Source organism: Mytilus galloprovincialis, chromosome 11, assembly GCF_965363235.1.
Source record: "Mytilus galloprovincialis chromosome 11, xbMytGall1.hap1.1, whole genome shotgun sequence".
In the NCBI taxonomy this organism is placed as follows: Eukaryota; Metazoa; Mollusca; class Bivalvia; order Mytilida; family Mytilidae; genus Mytilus; species Mytilus galloprovincialis.
This window is the reverse complement of record NC_134848.1, coordinates 80,981,878-80,996,390: the sequence shown is the minus strand read 5'-3', so window position 1 is coordinate 80,996,390 and position 14,513 is coordinate 80,981,878. Positions and strand designations below refer to the sequence as shown.

The 14,513-nt window shown below is 30.9% G+C and overlaps 1 protein-coding gene and 1 long non-coding RNA gene across 2 annotated transcripts; one reads left to right on the top strand and one right to left on the bottom strand.

Annotated features, from left to right (window-relative positions):
• Positions 1–1,114: 1,114 nt before the first annotated feature.
• Positions 1,115–2,386, bottom strand: LOC143051426 (uncharacterized). Its single transcript, XM_076224327.1, has 3 exons — positions 2,156–2,386; positions 1,431–1,803; positions 1,115–1,181 (listed from the first exon to the last, which is right to left on the bottom strand). Exons 1-2 carry the CDS (start codon positions 2,373–2,375, stop codon positions 1,442–1,444), a joined length of 582 nt encoding a protein of 193 aa, XP_076080442.1. The 5' UTR covers positions 2,376–2,386; the 3' UTR covers positions 1,115–1,181; positions 1,431–1,441.
• A 5,246-nt stretch (positions 2,387–7,632) lies between these two features.
• LOC143051425 (uncharacterized) lies at positions 7,633–9,113 on the top strand. The gene is made up of 3 exons (XR_012970763.1): positions 7,633–7,725; positions 8,074–8,437; positions 9,037–9,113. It is a non-coding gene; the product is annotated as an uncharacterized LOC143051425 (long non-coding RNA).
• The last annotated feature ends 5,400 nt before the right edge of the window (positions 9,114–14,513 follow it).

Sequence of the window (14,513 nt, the reverse complement as noted above, 5' to 3'; positions counted from 1 at the left end):
GTTTGTTTTAAATTTGGAGGAGTATTTTGTTAACAAATTGTCGGCATTCTAACGAAACAGACAGTGTTTCTGCCCTTATCAACCTCTTCTACCATAATTTGCAAAGGAGTTCTGGTATACATTTTTTAAAAGCAAGATGATTTAAGAAACCAGATAACTTAATTGTACATTCAGACATATTGATGATATGCTTTCCATTAAAAGTCCAAACTGTTCTGATCCAAAACCATATCCTCCAGAACTGAACATTAATGACAAAACAGATGACGCTTCCTCTGCTCCATTTCAGACTTGTATCTCAAATATGATATATGTGGTCATCTTACTTCTATAATCGTTGACAAACGAGACTATTTCAATTTTTTAATTCACCTGTTCTCTTAAAACGAAACATCGGTCTTATCTATATTAAAAACAAGAAACACAATTTACGAAGGGAGGATTTCTACTTCACCATTTGGAACCATTGATATAAAATCTTCCTTATTAGCCTAACTCTATAGAGTTTTGAGCAATTTTTATTACATATCAAGTAACACAAAGGTTTTGAGGTAATGCATTTTATAAATTTCATGACATTTTTTTGCCTTAATAAAAATATTCTATTATTTGCTACGCTCAAAGAATTTAAATGTCATACATTGGAAAGTCACCTTTAGAATAAAAGTTGAAAATATAGTTGTGTATTTGCCATTTGAAAAGGAACTTTTCATTTTTTTCCCCATATTCGCAGTTTTCTTTTTAGTGATTTTACTTTCTATGTCAGAGATATGACATATGATCATACCTTAATATTTTGGAGTTTAACTTTACACACACACAATGATTATTGCAAAGTAGAATACATCTTTGTTTATCCCGGCAGGGTAAACCTGTTTCTCTGAAGGTTTAAATTGTATATCAAGGTTTGTGTTGTGTTTTAATTGTTAGAGCAATTATTTCTGTAAGGCGTAAGCTATAGATTAGTATTGATTTTGTCGTCGTTTTGCCTTATTTTAACCATTGACTTGTAAAATCTTTGAAATACTTAGGTAGAAATTTACTTAAAAATAATCATTAGACAACCAAAATCTCAATGTGTCTGTAAATCAAATTTAAAAAAAATGAAGTCTGTCTAGAATATATTTATTTTAAAAATATACAGTTCGCAAGTATTTCATATCAGGTCTTCTTCGTGTTACCTAAAACGAGAGAAGACAATAATTAACATTTTCTGGATAATCTGTATGAGTAATAAAAACCTAAGATAAGCTAAAGAGAAAGTACTGTATGACATGTGATCAATTCAAGCTACTTAATTATTACTTTTTGATGCATGACCCTAACACAAATTTGTCCAAATTATTCTTATTTAAGTGGTGAATGTGCTTACACGGCTAATACACAATTGTATGATATTTATATCATACACTAAAAAAATGCAAACTTACCTTTAGAAAATCTAATAGTATCCTTTAGCAGTTGATCCACCGACAACCCTGCTGCCCCCACTAACTACGCTGACTGGTCCAGTTACAATACCACCAATTGAACCTCCAATACCACCGATTGGACCAAGAAGTCCACTTCCACCTCCAACAAGACCACTCACACCACCGATGATACCTCCGCCACCAATAATACCAGCTCCCCCAAGTGAAACACCGTAATTTTGGTTGGTTACCCACCATGGCAATAAGGAACAACAAGTATTCAAACTACCAGGAAGGAGTGGTGCCAAGTTACAGTTCTTGTTGAGTTTAATCTGTCCTGGTGCACATTTCAAACTACATGTGCACCATGGTTGGCCTCCACCGACAAGTCCTGCAATTTAAACAAAACGTATTAACATCAAGATTTGATATTAGATGAAGAACATAAACATTAATAAATGAGCTGAAATATTCACCAATGCAGACATATGAATATAAAAAAGACTATGTGGTGTAATTGGCAATGAGTTAACTCGCTAAGGATCAAATGACACAACATTTAGCAACTAAATAATATCGAACGGTTTCAATAATTGAAATTTGTTAAATTATTTTGAAGAAAATTGCATGAAATTAGAACTAAAATATAAACGAAATTGTCATATTTGTTGATGCTATTGTTCAGAGCTATTTTGTTGCGGCTTTTTCCTTATTGATAATATAAATGGTCATTTAGAATGTACCTGTATTTAATCCACCGATCAATCCTCCTAAACCACCACCATTTAACAGAAGTCCACCACCACCGACAATTCCTCCAGATCCACCAATAATTCCACCACCGCCAAGGATTGAGCCACTTGTGATAACTCCACCATTTACAAGTCCTCCTAATAATGGACCTCCTTTGTTTAATGCCGAAACAGAGGCGACAAGCGAAACTAGGAGAAGAGTCAACATCATGATGGGCTACTTTGATCTGTAGAAGATGTGAAGTATACTCAGATATGCATGTCCTTTTATACTCTGTTTATTGTAAGACACATGATACATATTAAAAAAACAGTGGTTTGATATATTATGAAAAATGAATTTATATTATTGTGGTGTAAAAATGTGCAATTCATGCATATGTTGATAAAGCAGGTTTTATTTGTGGACAAAGTCAAATACATAACATGCAACTACCACGAACGTGAAAGATGACCTTATTAGAAAAAGAAAAAGCATAGTTCTCTCATGTCAGACAGGTGTAATTGACTAAAAAAATAAAATTTGTCAACTTTAAATATTGCATCATATTAAAGTGCATTTTACACGAAAGTAATTCGTTTTCAATTCATAACTATATTTATTTGACTGAACAAATTGAAGTTTATTTATACGTGCACTTAAAAGTGAACAGACATTTACAACAGATTTTTTGACGTACACTTGAAAGTAAACGCGCGTTTACTTTCTGCGTAAAGTAATTGTGTTAACTAAAAAATAATCTTCGTGTATCTGTGTAAATTTTCTCCCTTTTTTGTTAAAACGAATTTAACGTATATGAGTTTAAAATATAACAATTCATCAACACTTTTAATTCGGATTATTAATTTGTATTAGTTGCAAATTAATTTAGTGAATTGGTGAACAAAACAGCTAATTTTTGTATAGATAGATGACATATCTCTGACATTCATTACTGTGTTTAACATGTTTAATGTATTTTGCAATAAAATTCGTTTCAAAACCTATGGATAACTTTCTGGGAATGTTTACTCTTTTGAAAGTTGTGTTAACCAAAAGATATTGACAATTTTCATAGAGAACATGCAGTTATTAGCAGTTTTTGTAAGTTCTGTTGTTTTAATTGTTGTTTTGACTTGTGTTATATTTTGTATGGTGCTAATTTGTTTTAAGACATGTGCAAAAAATAGCGTTACTAATACATTGTAATAATTGAATTTTGTGTTGAAACCATCTCTTGTAATGCATATCAATTAGTTTGTTTGAATTGCAATATTTAGCGTGACATTATGTCTCTGATGAATTGAAGTTTGAAATCGTTTATTTTTGTGAATGCAGATTTTAAGCGTTGAAGTCTCTATTTGGTGCGACTTATATCATCTAAGAGGCAGTTGAGAGAAGTTAAGCGCTATATTCGAAATTTAATATAAAAATAATATATCGCGGACAGTTTTATTATGAATAAGGCTGTTTAAATTATCAATTGAATTGTGTCAACCTTTCCATGAGGACGTTTTTTAGCTAACTATACAGTGTGATGTTTTGTCATTATCAAAGGCTTTCGATTGCCTTTGATAGCTTACATTCAAATTTATTGAACATTGGTGAATAGTTGACTCACTGCCAATAATAGCACATCTCCTTGTTTTAATATGATGTAATTATGTTAGAACAAAAGCATTGACTACAGATCTGTTTAAAAACAGGAAGTTATTTGTACCGGGTATTTAAACAAACATATTTTTTTAATAAACGCGCATGTCTTGATTGGCTATTATTAGTGTTGAACCACAAAAGTCAAAATGATTTAATCGCGTAGTGGAATTAACTTTATGTGGATTCTTATAAATTCTATATAACTTTTGGACTATTTCAAATCTTGGTTTTTTTCTCAAATTAATTCTTACATACTTTCGATGTTTTCACACTATAGGCTAACATTGCTCGTGTGAAATTTAAAAATTGTTGGTATAAACATTGAACGACAAAAATGTGTGACGTATAAATATTCTGAATTCAGATTCATGAAGCAATGTGTTTTTAATTTAATAGATGCTATCGTGTTCTGTTAAATTATTTCCTTTAAAATTGTAACACGGTTATGACTGCTGTACCCATATTTTTATTTATTATGTCTGTTTAGTTCACGCATCGTTGTAAATATAACAGAATTTAAAGAGACTGTTGTACAAAGTGAGAGGTTTGGCGCTATAAAACCAGGTTCAATCCACCATGTTCTACATTTTAAAATGCCTGTACCAAGTCAGGATTATGACAGTTCTTGTCCATTCGTTTTTTATGTGTTTTGTCGTTTGGGTTTGCCATGTGATTAAGGTCTTTCCGATTGGATTTTCCTCTGAGTTCATTATTTTATATTTTACTTTTTTGATATATAATGATAAAAGAGATTTATTAAATTGCGGTTTAGCAATGTGGAGATCATGCATATAATGATTGAAGAGGTTTTGTAAGTGAAAAAAGTCTAATACATATCATGCAACTATCACGAATTAATTCACAAAATGACCTTATCCGATAAAAAAAAAAACATAGTTCGCTAAAGTCACCGAGTTGTAAATGAGTAAAAAATCTGTCAAAAATATTGCATCATATTATAATGCATTAAAGACGATAATAATTCGTTTTCTTTTCTTTTCATTTCATTAGATTATAAATTTGTCAAAAAATGACGTTTATTTTATACGTGCACTTAAAATTGAACGGGCATTTACTTTTACCTGACTGTGTAAATTATACAATAAACCCCGTGTACATATGTACCTTCGAAATATTAACTTGTATCAGTTGCAAATCAATTTAAAGAATCAATTAACAATTAACAATTGATGAACGAAACAGCATATTGAGGTATGAATATTTGATATCTCTCTGACATACTTTACTCTGTTTATTGTATTTTGCAAACATTTGCATATGAAAACCTAAAATAATTCTTTGGTGGTAGTAACTAAAAGATAAAGACAATTTCCATAGAGAACATGCCATCACTAGCAGTTTTGCTTAAGTTTTTTTGTTTTCATTTTTGTTTCAACTTGTTATATATTTTGGATTTAAGACATGTGTAACAATGAGCGTTACTAATACATTGTAATAATTGAATGTTGTGTTTAATCCACCTTTTGTAATGCATATCAATTGGTTTGTTTGATTTTCAATATTTAACGTTACATTATTTCTCTGATGATGGTAGTTTGAAATCGTTTATTTTCGCGGATGCAGATTTGAAGCGTAGCAGTCTCTATTTGGTGCGACTATTATCATCTAAGAGGCTGTTGAGAGAAGTTAAGAACTTTTCGTAGTTTATTATAAAATAAATAAATAAAAAGTTCGCGGAATGTTTTATTATGAACTAGGCTGTTTAATCTATTAACTGAATTGTGTAAATTTTTCCATGCGGGTGTTTTATAGGTGACTATACAGTGTGATGTTTTTTCATTGTAAAAGTCTCGGTTTCCTGTAATAGCTTACATTCAAATTGTTTGAACATTGGTGGACAGTTGACTCACTGCCAATAATAGCTCATCTCCGTGTTTTAATATGTTGTGATCATGTCAGAACAAAAGCATTGACTGCAAATCTGATTAAAACCAAGGAAGTTATTTCTACCGAGTATTTAAGCAAAAACTGATTTTTTAAATAAACGCGCTTGTTTTGACCGGCTATAATTTGGCACTTTTGTATCTAACATGTGGAAAACTCAAGATTTCGAGAATCAAAAGTCAAAAATCCTTTTAAGGAAAATTTTGATCGAATTTAATTGAAACAAATGTACAAGGTATCCCGTTAAATTAAGTGATGAAAAATGTCTTAAACTGAACAGATGGTTAATTATGTTAAATATTTTAACTTTTTATATGTCATAATCGTATGATGTCATCCTGATCATCGAAAAGTTAACATAAACTTAGAGATTGATGTATGAGGACAATGTTTAATAACTATGGTTGACTCTGTCTAACCGCACACATTACATGATACTTCTTTTTTTTACACTATAGTACAGTTATTGCCGTTATCATGGATACCTTTCATGATTACGTACACTTTGCTGATGAAATCCTGACTTAATCTATCATCAAAAAATAATATTGATACGTGCGAGACGATAGAAAAATGTTGAAAAAAATCATTGCCTTTTTTTTTGTAAAACCAGTAGGTTTTCAATTTACTATGTCTAAACTATCTTTCCTTTGAGATTAAGATAGATGCTCTACTTCTGGTTAAATTAATTACATCTATCATTATAGTTTATGACACGTCAAAGTAATGTATTAATTAAGGAAAATTGACGTAAAAGTCGAATACTAACTGATGTCCTTATATATCAATTTATGTAAAATAAAAAAAAATCTATTTAGCTAAAATAGAATGTTGTATACAAGGTATGCATTACTATAGAAATAAGAGCTTAGTAATAAAATCCAGTCATAAAATATTATGGTCCTGATATCATATGTCAACATATTAAAAAAAGTTTTGAGTGTAAATTCTTAAATAGAGAGGTAAAATATGACAGCTGGATATAAAAACTCATAGCTCATGGCAAGCATTTATTACGACCAATAGACAAAGAATAGTACATAAAATACAACATATAAAACTAAAAACCTTGCAACACGAACAAAAAACAATCAGGGGTGATTTGGGAACTCCGGAAGGGTGAGTCTGCTCCATATGTGGCACTTGGTAGCTTTTCCAATATGAAATTTGAAAAAACTGTGAGTCGAACATATATCATTGGTGAGTAAAGTATTAGCTGCATACCCCATTATATTTTTACTAATAATGATATTGGTGTTTTCAGACTCGGTGATTTGCACTACTTTCTTACTCTTTGAATCAATTAATAAAATGTAACACTTGTTCTTTGTATAATATTCCATATTCAATGAAGAAATTTCTGCTTTTCAATTTCATACCAGATCAATATTTAAGGAAAGTGTACGTGGTTAAACATATTCTGTCAAATAAAAAAAAACCTGATGAAATAAAAAACAAAATACTTTATCTGTACTATATTATGATGCAATATCTAACGTTGTTAATTTCATCTGTTCTCATTTACAACTAGCTAAAATCGGCAAGATATTTTTTGATCTAATACGGTCATCTTTCAAGTTCGTGATAGTTGCATGCTATATATTGTAAAGAAAACCCTGTTTAATCAAAATATGCACTATTTGCATAGTTTCAAACCACAATTTTATAAATCTCCTTCTTCATAATATATCAAACCATTTTTTAGAGCCAGGTATCACGTGTTTTACAATAAATCTAGTATATAAGGACATGAATATCTGAGTATATTTCACCATCTTCTACAGATCAAAGTTACCCATCGACATGTTGACTCTTCTTCTGGTTTCGCTTGTCGCCTCTGTTTCGGCATTAAACAAAGGAGGTCCATTATTAGGAGGACTTGTAAATGGTGGAGTTATCACAAGTGGACCAATCCTTGGTGGTGGTGGAATTATTGGTGGATCTGGAGGAATTGTCGGTGGTGGTGGACTTCTGTTAAATGGTGGTGGTTTAGGAGGATTGGTCGGTGGATTAAATACAGGTACATTCTAGATGACCATTTATATTATCAATAAGGGAAAAGCCGCAACAAAATAGTTCTGAACAATAGCATCAACAAATATGACAATTTCGTTTATATTTTAGTTCTAATTTCATGCAATTTTCTTCAAAATAATTTACCAAATTTCAATTATAGAAACCGTTCGATAATATTAAGTTGCTAAATGTTGTGTCATTTGATCCTTAGTAAGTTAACTCATTGTCAATTACACCACATATTCTTTTTTATATTCATATGTCTGCATTAGTGAATATTCCAGCTCATTTATTAAATATGTTCTTCATCTAATATCAAATCTTGATGTTAATTGTTTTGTTTAAATTGCAGGACTTGTCGGTGGAGGTCAACCATGGTGCACATGTAGTTTGAAATGTGCTCCAGGACAGATCAAACTCAACAAGAACTGTAACTTGGCACCACTCCTTCCTGGTAGTTTGGATACTTGTTGTTCCTTATTGCCATGGTGGGTAACCAACCAAAATTACGGTGCTTCACTTGGAGGAGCTGGTATTATTGGTGGTGGAGGTATCATCGGTGGTGTTAGTGGTCTTGTTGGAGGTGGTAGTGGACTTCTTGGTCCAATCGGTGGTATTGGTGGTGTTGTCACAGGACCAGTCAGTGTCATTGGAGGTGGCAGAAATGTTGCCAGCGGACGAATTAGTAAAGGAGGATATTATTAAGTATATAAAATGTAAGTTGGTTTTTTTATATCTATTTTCGATGACATTTCCTCTTTAATTGTGAATTACTGACGTAAATCATCAACAATCAGATTCACGTATTTGTCTAGTCATGTTTCAGTTTTGAATGTTCGAAAAATAGAGGAATTAGATTGTTATTTAAAATTCCGTACAATCTTTGTTTTTCCCCTTTAAAACAAAATAGTAGTATTTGTGAACTTCCAAGTTAATTATATGTCTTTATATGAAACCAGATTTAAAATGTGAACAGTTAAACATTTCTTTTATACTGTATAATGTTTTCCAGTACACATTTTGTGGGAGAAATCCTGAGCAATCCATATGATGTTTTATCAATAAAGAGATAATCAGGTGGTGTTTTTCCCTTAAATCGATCAGGAAATTAATATATTGAAATTATTTGACTTATGTTTTGTTAAATACAGGTGACAAATTAGCAAATTGCCAGCACTGCATTATTGTTACGTTTACTTTTGTGATGGATATATATTAACACGTTTAAGATATATGACCTACTTAAATTATCATTGGTAGAAGCATGGTAACATTTTTTTTTCATATTTTAATTGATGTTTTTTACTCTTTGTAGTTGACAGTGATACGACACAGATATGGAAAGCTTGCAATCTGTTAAGTTCTTTTATAAATAAAATCATCAGAAACAAATGCATGTGTTAAGTTTTGTCCATGTGTGGTTCTGTTAACAATCACAGTTTGCATGTTTGCTCGTGTAATTAGGTTTCCTCAAATATGACCTCTTCATGCCGAAGGAGTTACATGTAATGGCAAGCTTAAATGACAAATGACAAAATAAAAGAAATAGTTGAAATGTTTCATGCAGTTTTGAATCGGTGTTCGTTTAGCTTTACCGATTTATTTCTAATGAATAACGGTATTCTATCGTCGCCTTTTGTTATTCTACATTTAATCAACCACTTCCGGCGATATGTTGAGTTTCAAAAAGAAAACCACATCATGTTCAGCTGGAATGCATTTTCTAAGAAAGAAAAAGCGTAAACACAGTATAACACTAGTTGAGTTTGATATCTGTGAATGTTTCCACTAAGAGGATTTAACTGGCTTTGCATATTACAGACATTCATATACATATTCTTTAAATGTTCTTGATTGTTAAACAACTATATCTTCATACGAAACTGTTGTCACATTTGTGACACTCAGAAGAACTTATACAGTTTCTAGGCTTACTAACTGCTTTAGAAAAAAAGCAAAACAAAGATGTGAAACCGGTTATAGAAAAATGTAAAAAATTAAAGGACTTTAGTAACATTTTGTAATTCAATTTTATTTCTATTTTCACTAGTGTGGAGACAGAATTCAATTTAAGGTATATATAAATATATATATACAGAAATAATGACACCACATGTTTGTGGCATAACATCTTGACCACAAGTTTATTGTTTTCTGTTGAGTATTAAATTTATATTATTAAGTTTCATTTTGTTACATCTTGTGATTAATTTGATTTGGCAATCGCCAATGGTAGCCAACAGGGTTAAAGAACATCAGTTGTTCGACCTGTTAGTCAAATGCGTTTTGCTTAAATATACCTTTTCACTTTTTTGGTCCTTTGGAAAATGTTGTTTGTGATGTATTAAGACCCTTCCACGATGAAATTTGTTTTATATGCACACGTATACAAATTACAGTTAGTTTTTATCCACGCAATCATAGGTTTGAACGCAGGTTTCAATTTAGACTTGTTTATATTTTTTCGTTTGGGATTGTATCATATTTTCCCTACAGTTTATATGATCCGTTCGACCTATATTTAGATTCTTTAAATTCAACAGTCTGTCTAAAATTGAGGGTAAATTATATGGCCTTCCAAATATCGTTTCGATCCCTAACATCACTGAAGAGACATTTATTGTCGAAATCCGGATCTGGTGTACCAAAAAACGTTGACACCACATGTTTGTGGCATAACATCTTGACCACAAGTTTCTTGTTTTTTGTTTAGTATTAAATTTATATTAAGATCCATTTTGCTACATCTTATGATCAATTTTATTTTTATGTGCCAATGGCAGTCACCATCTTCAAAGTCAAATCAGTTTAGTTTAAATATACTTTTTCACTTTTTTGGTCTTTCGGAAAATGTTTGTGCTGTATTTAAACCCCTCACAAAGAAATTTGTTTTACATGCACACGTATACAAATTGCGGTTTTTATCCAACGCAATCATAGACTTGAAAGTAGTTTTTAATTTAGACTTGTTTATATTTTTTTCTTTTGGGCATGCATCATATTTTCCCTCCGGTTTATATGATCCGTTCATCCTATATATAGACTCTTAAAATTCAAGAGTCTGTCTAAATTGAAGTTAAATTATGTGGCTTTTCAAATACCGTTTCGATCACTAACATCACTGAAGAGACATTTATTGTTGAAATCCGGATCTGGTGTACCAAAAAATATTGACACCTCATGTCTGTGGCATATTATCTTGACCACAAGTTTATTGTTTTCTGTTTAGTATTAAATTTATATTAAGATCCATTTTGTTACATCTTGTGATAATTTTATTTGGCAATCGCCAATTGCAGTACGCAGGGTTAAACAACATCAGAGTCAAATGCGTTTTGTTTCAATATACTTTTTCAATTGTATGGTATTTTGGAAAATGTTGTTTGTGCTGTATTTAAACCCTTCTACAACGGAATTTGTTTTACATGCACACGTATAAAAATTGTGGTTTTTATCCAACTTAATCATAGGTTTGAATGTAGTTTTCAATTTAGACTTGTTGATATTTTTTCGTTTGGGCTTGCATCATATTTTCCTTCCGGTTTATACGATCCGTTCATCCTATATATAGAATCTTCAAATTGAGTCTGTCTGAAATTGAGGGTAAATTATATGGCCTTCCAAATACCGTTTCGATCCCTAACATCACTGAAGAGACATTTATTGTCGAAATACGATCCTAGTGTACAAAAAAGTATTGACATCTCATGTTTGTGGCATAACATCTTGACCACAAGTTTATTGTTTTCTGTTTAGTATTTTATTTATATTAAGATCCATTTTGTTACATCTTGTGGTCACATTACATCTTGGCAATCGCCAATGGCAGTCAACAGGGTTAAAGAACATTAGTTGTTCGACCTGTTAGTCAAATGCGTTTTGTTTAAATATACTTTTTCACTTATTTTTGTCTTTTAGAAAATGGTGTTTGTTCTGTATTCCGTGTTTAGTATAAATTTTAAATTATACTAATTTTAATTACAGTTGACAGGGATGTATAAATACGCAAATAACTGATGTAGTGTCGCTATAGGCGACGTCGTTAAGGAGGTTTAACCTATAGCGACACTACATCAGTTATCCTGAAGAGTCCCAATGGAAGGATGAAATCGATAGAATGGAACTGTTAACTTTTTACTTATTTTATTATTTTATTTAATGAATATATATATCTGCACATGTGAAAATTATTTTTTACGCCTATATATATATATATATATATATATATATATGTTAGCGGCAATAAGTAAAATTAGGCATTAAGTTTAAATCCTAGACAGTAGGCTAACGCCTAGGAATTAATTCTAATGCCAAAATGATTTAAGCTTAAATCCTGCAAAATATGTTCGGGCATTAAACTTAATGCCCATAATATAAATGCGAGTAAATAAAAGACATTCATTCAATTAAATAAAAAATCATACGTTTGTTACATAATAGCATTCATTACGAGAACTGAAGTTTAAAATGTCATCTACTGGAAATAAAATCACAGATAAAATATGTTTTTATATTAAAACTCATCAAATATTACTTATAAAATATGAAAACTTGATAGAAATTTGTGTTGAAATCATTTGTTATGACAATTTGTTGAACTGTGGCACCGACTATTGCACTATCTCCCGTTTTTCTTGCATTTGCACCGGTTAATTAAACATTTAGATTTACATAAACATTTGAAAACTCCTTGACCTCCAGATAATGACTGATGGGTTGATGCCTCACGAACACTTAAAGGTGTTTCACAATTTATTTCCTCTTCCAGAATTGATTTTTGTTAACAGATTTCCATCTCATTTTATCCAAATGTAACTAGGAGTTGTCCAAATATTGTAGCTACAACAATATTGCCCTTATCATTGATCTGAAAAATATATACAGATGAAATTCTTACAGAGGCAGTTTGATTATTTTCATTAAAACATCGATTAAATAATATTTGTGAGTGTAGAATTTGCAATTATTTTCAGTGAGTTACAAAATGAAGTCGTGTTGCATAAGGTGATTTTCAACTGTCTTTGTGGCATTAATCCGCATCTTATTGTCCTCATCTGGTGCAGATCCTGATTTTTTCAAGAAGAGGGGGGCCATAACCCCCTTCCTAAATTCACATAAACATATTTCCTTTTACTGATTTTTTTTCTGTTCCGTATTTAATAAACATGACATATTAAATGAGGCAGTCGAATTTTTGATTAATTATCTCACCTCGATGACTCGGCCGAGTAAATTTCTACTGTCACCCTTCCCTCGATCAAACATATGTATTGGTACGACATCTGTTTATTTTACAGAAATTGATATATAAGGACATCAGTCAGTATCCGACTTTTACGTTAACTTTCCTATACTAATACATTACTTTGACGTGTCAGAAACTATAATGATAGATGTAATTAATTTAACCGAAAGTAGATATTCTATCTCAATCTCAATATGAAGAGAGTTTTCAAATAGTAAATTGAAAACCTACTGGTTTTATCTAAAAAAAAACAACGCAATGATTTTTTTTTTTCAACATCTAATTTTCTGTCTCGCACGTATTATTGTTATGTTGTGACTATAAGCTAACTCTGGTGTGTTTATGCTCAGCATGCGAAATTATGATACATGACACTTTCAAATATCATATTACAGCTATATGTATCATGAATAGAGATACTGAAGCTTAATACTCCAGAGACATATTTATACTGTCAAAAAAGCAAACAAATATAAAATATTAGGTAAATTTATTTCTGTTTGGGATTACATCAGCAAAGTATACGTAATTACGATAGGTATCCATGATAACGACAATAACTATACTATAGTGTTAAAAAAGATGTATCAATGTGTGTGGTTATTTAGTGTTAACCATATTAACATAACATTGTCATCATACATCAATCTGTAAGTGAATGTTTACGATGATATTTGAGATTATGACATATACAAAGTTAAAATATTTAATATAATTAACCACCTGTGCAGTTTTAGACATTTTTGTATCATTTAATTTAACGGGATACCGGGTATATTAGTTTCAATTAAAATCAATCAAAATTTTCCCTAAAATGATTTTTGACTTTTGATTCTTGAAATCCTGAGTTTTCCACATGTTAGCTACAAAGGTGCCTAATAATAGCCAATCAAGATAAGCGCGTTTATTAAAAAAATATGTTTGTTTAAATACTCGGTACAAATAACCCCCTGTTTTTAAACAGATCTGCAGTCAATGCTTTTGTTCTAACATTATTACAACATATTAAAAGAAGGAGATGTGCTATTATTGGCAGTGCGTCAACTATGCACTAATGTTGACACAATTCAATTGATAATTAAACAGCCTAATTCATAATAAAACTTTCCGCGATTTTTTTCTTTTGTACTAAACTTCGAATATAGCGCTTAACTTCTCTCAACTGCCTCTTAGATGATATTAGTCGCACCAAATGGAGACTTCTACGCTTAAAATCTGCATTCACAAAAATAAACGATTTCAAACTTCAATTCATCAGAGACATAATGTCACGTTAAATATTGCAAATCAAGCAAACTAATTGATATGCATTACAAAAGATGGTTTCAATACAAAATTCAATTATTACAATCTTTTAGTAACGCTATGTTTTGCACATGTCTTAAAACAAATTAGCAACGTACAAAATATAACACAAGTTAAAACAACAATTAAAACAAAAGAACTTAAAAAAATGGCTAATAATGGCATGTTCTCTATGAAAATTGTCAATATCTTTTGGTTAACACAACTTTCAAAAGAGTAAACATTCCCAGAAAGTTATCCAT

What these genes read in the sequence shown, in the direction of transcription:
- LOC143051426 (XM_076224327.1), bottom strand. Translation starts at nt 2,375, where the DNA reads ATGATGTTGACTCTTCTCCTAGTTTCGCTTGTCGCCTCTGTTTCGGCA. An exon ending in GATCGGTGGATTAAATACAG is followed by an intron (nt 1,804 to 2,155) that starts GTACATTCTAAA and finishes TTTAAATTGCAG; the next exon opens with GACTTGTCGGTGGAGGCCAA.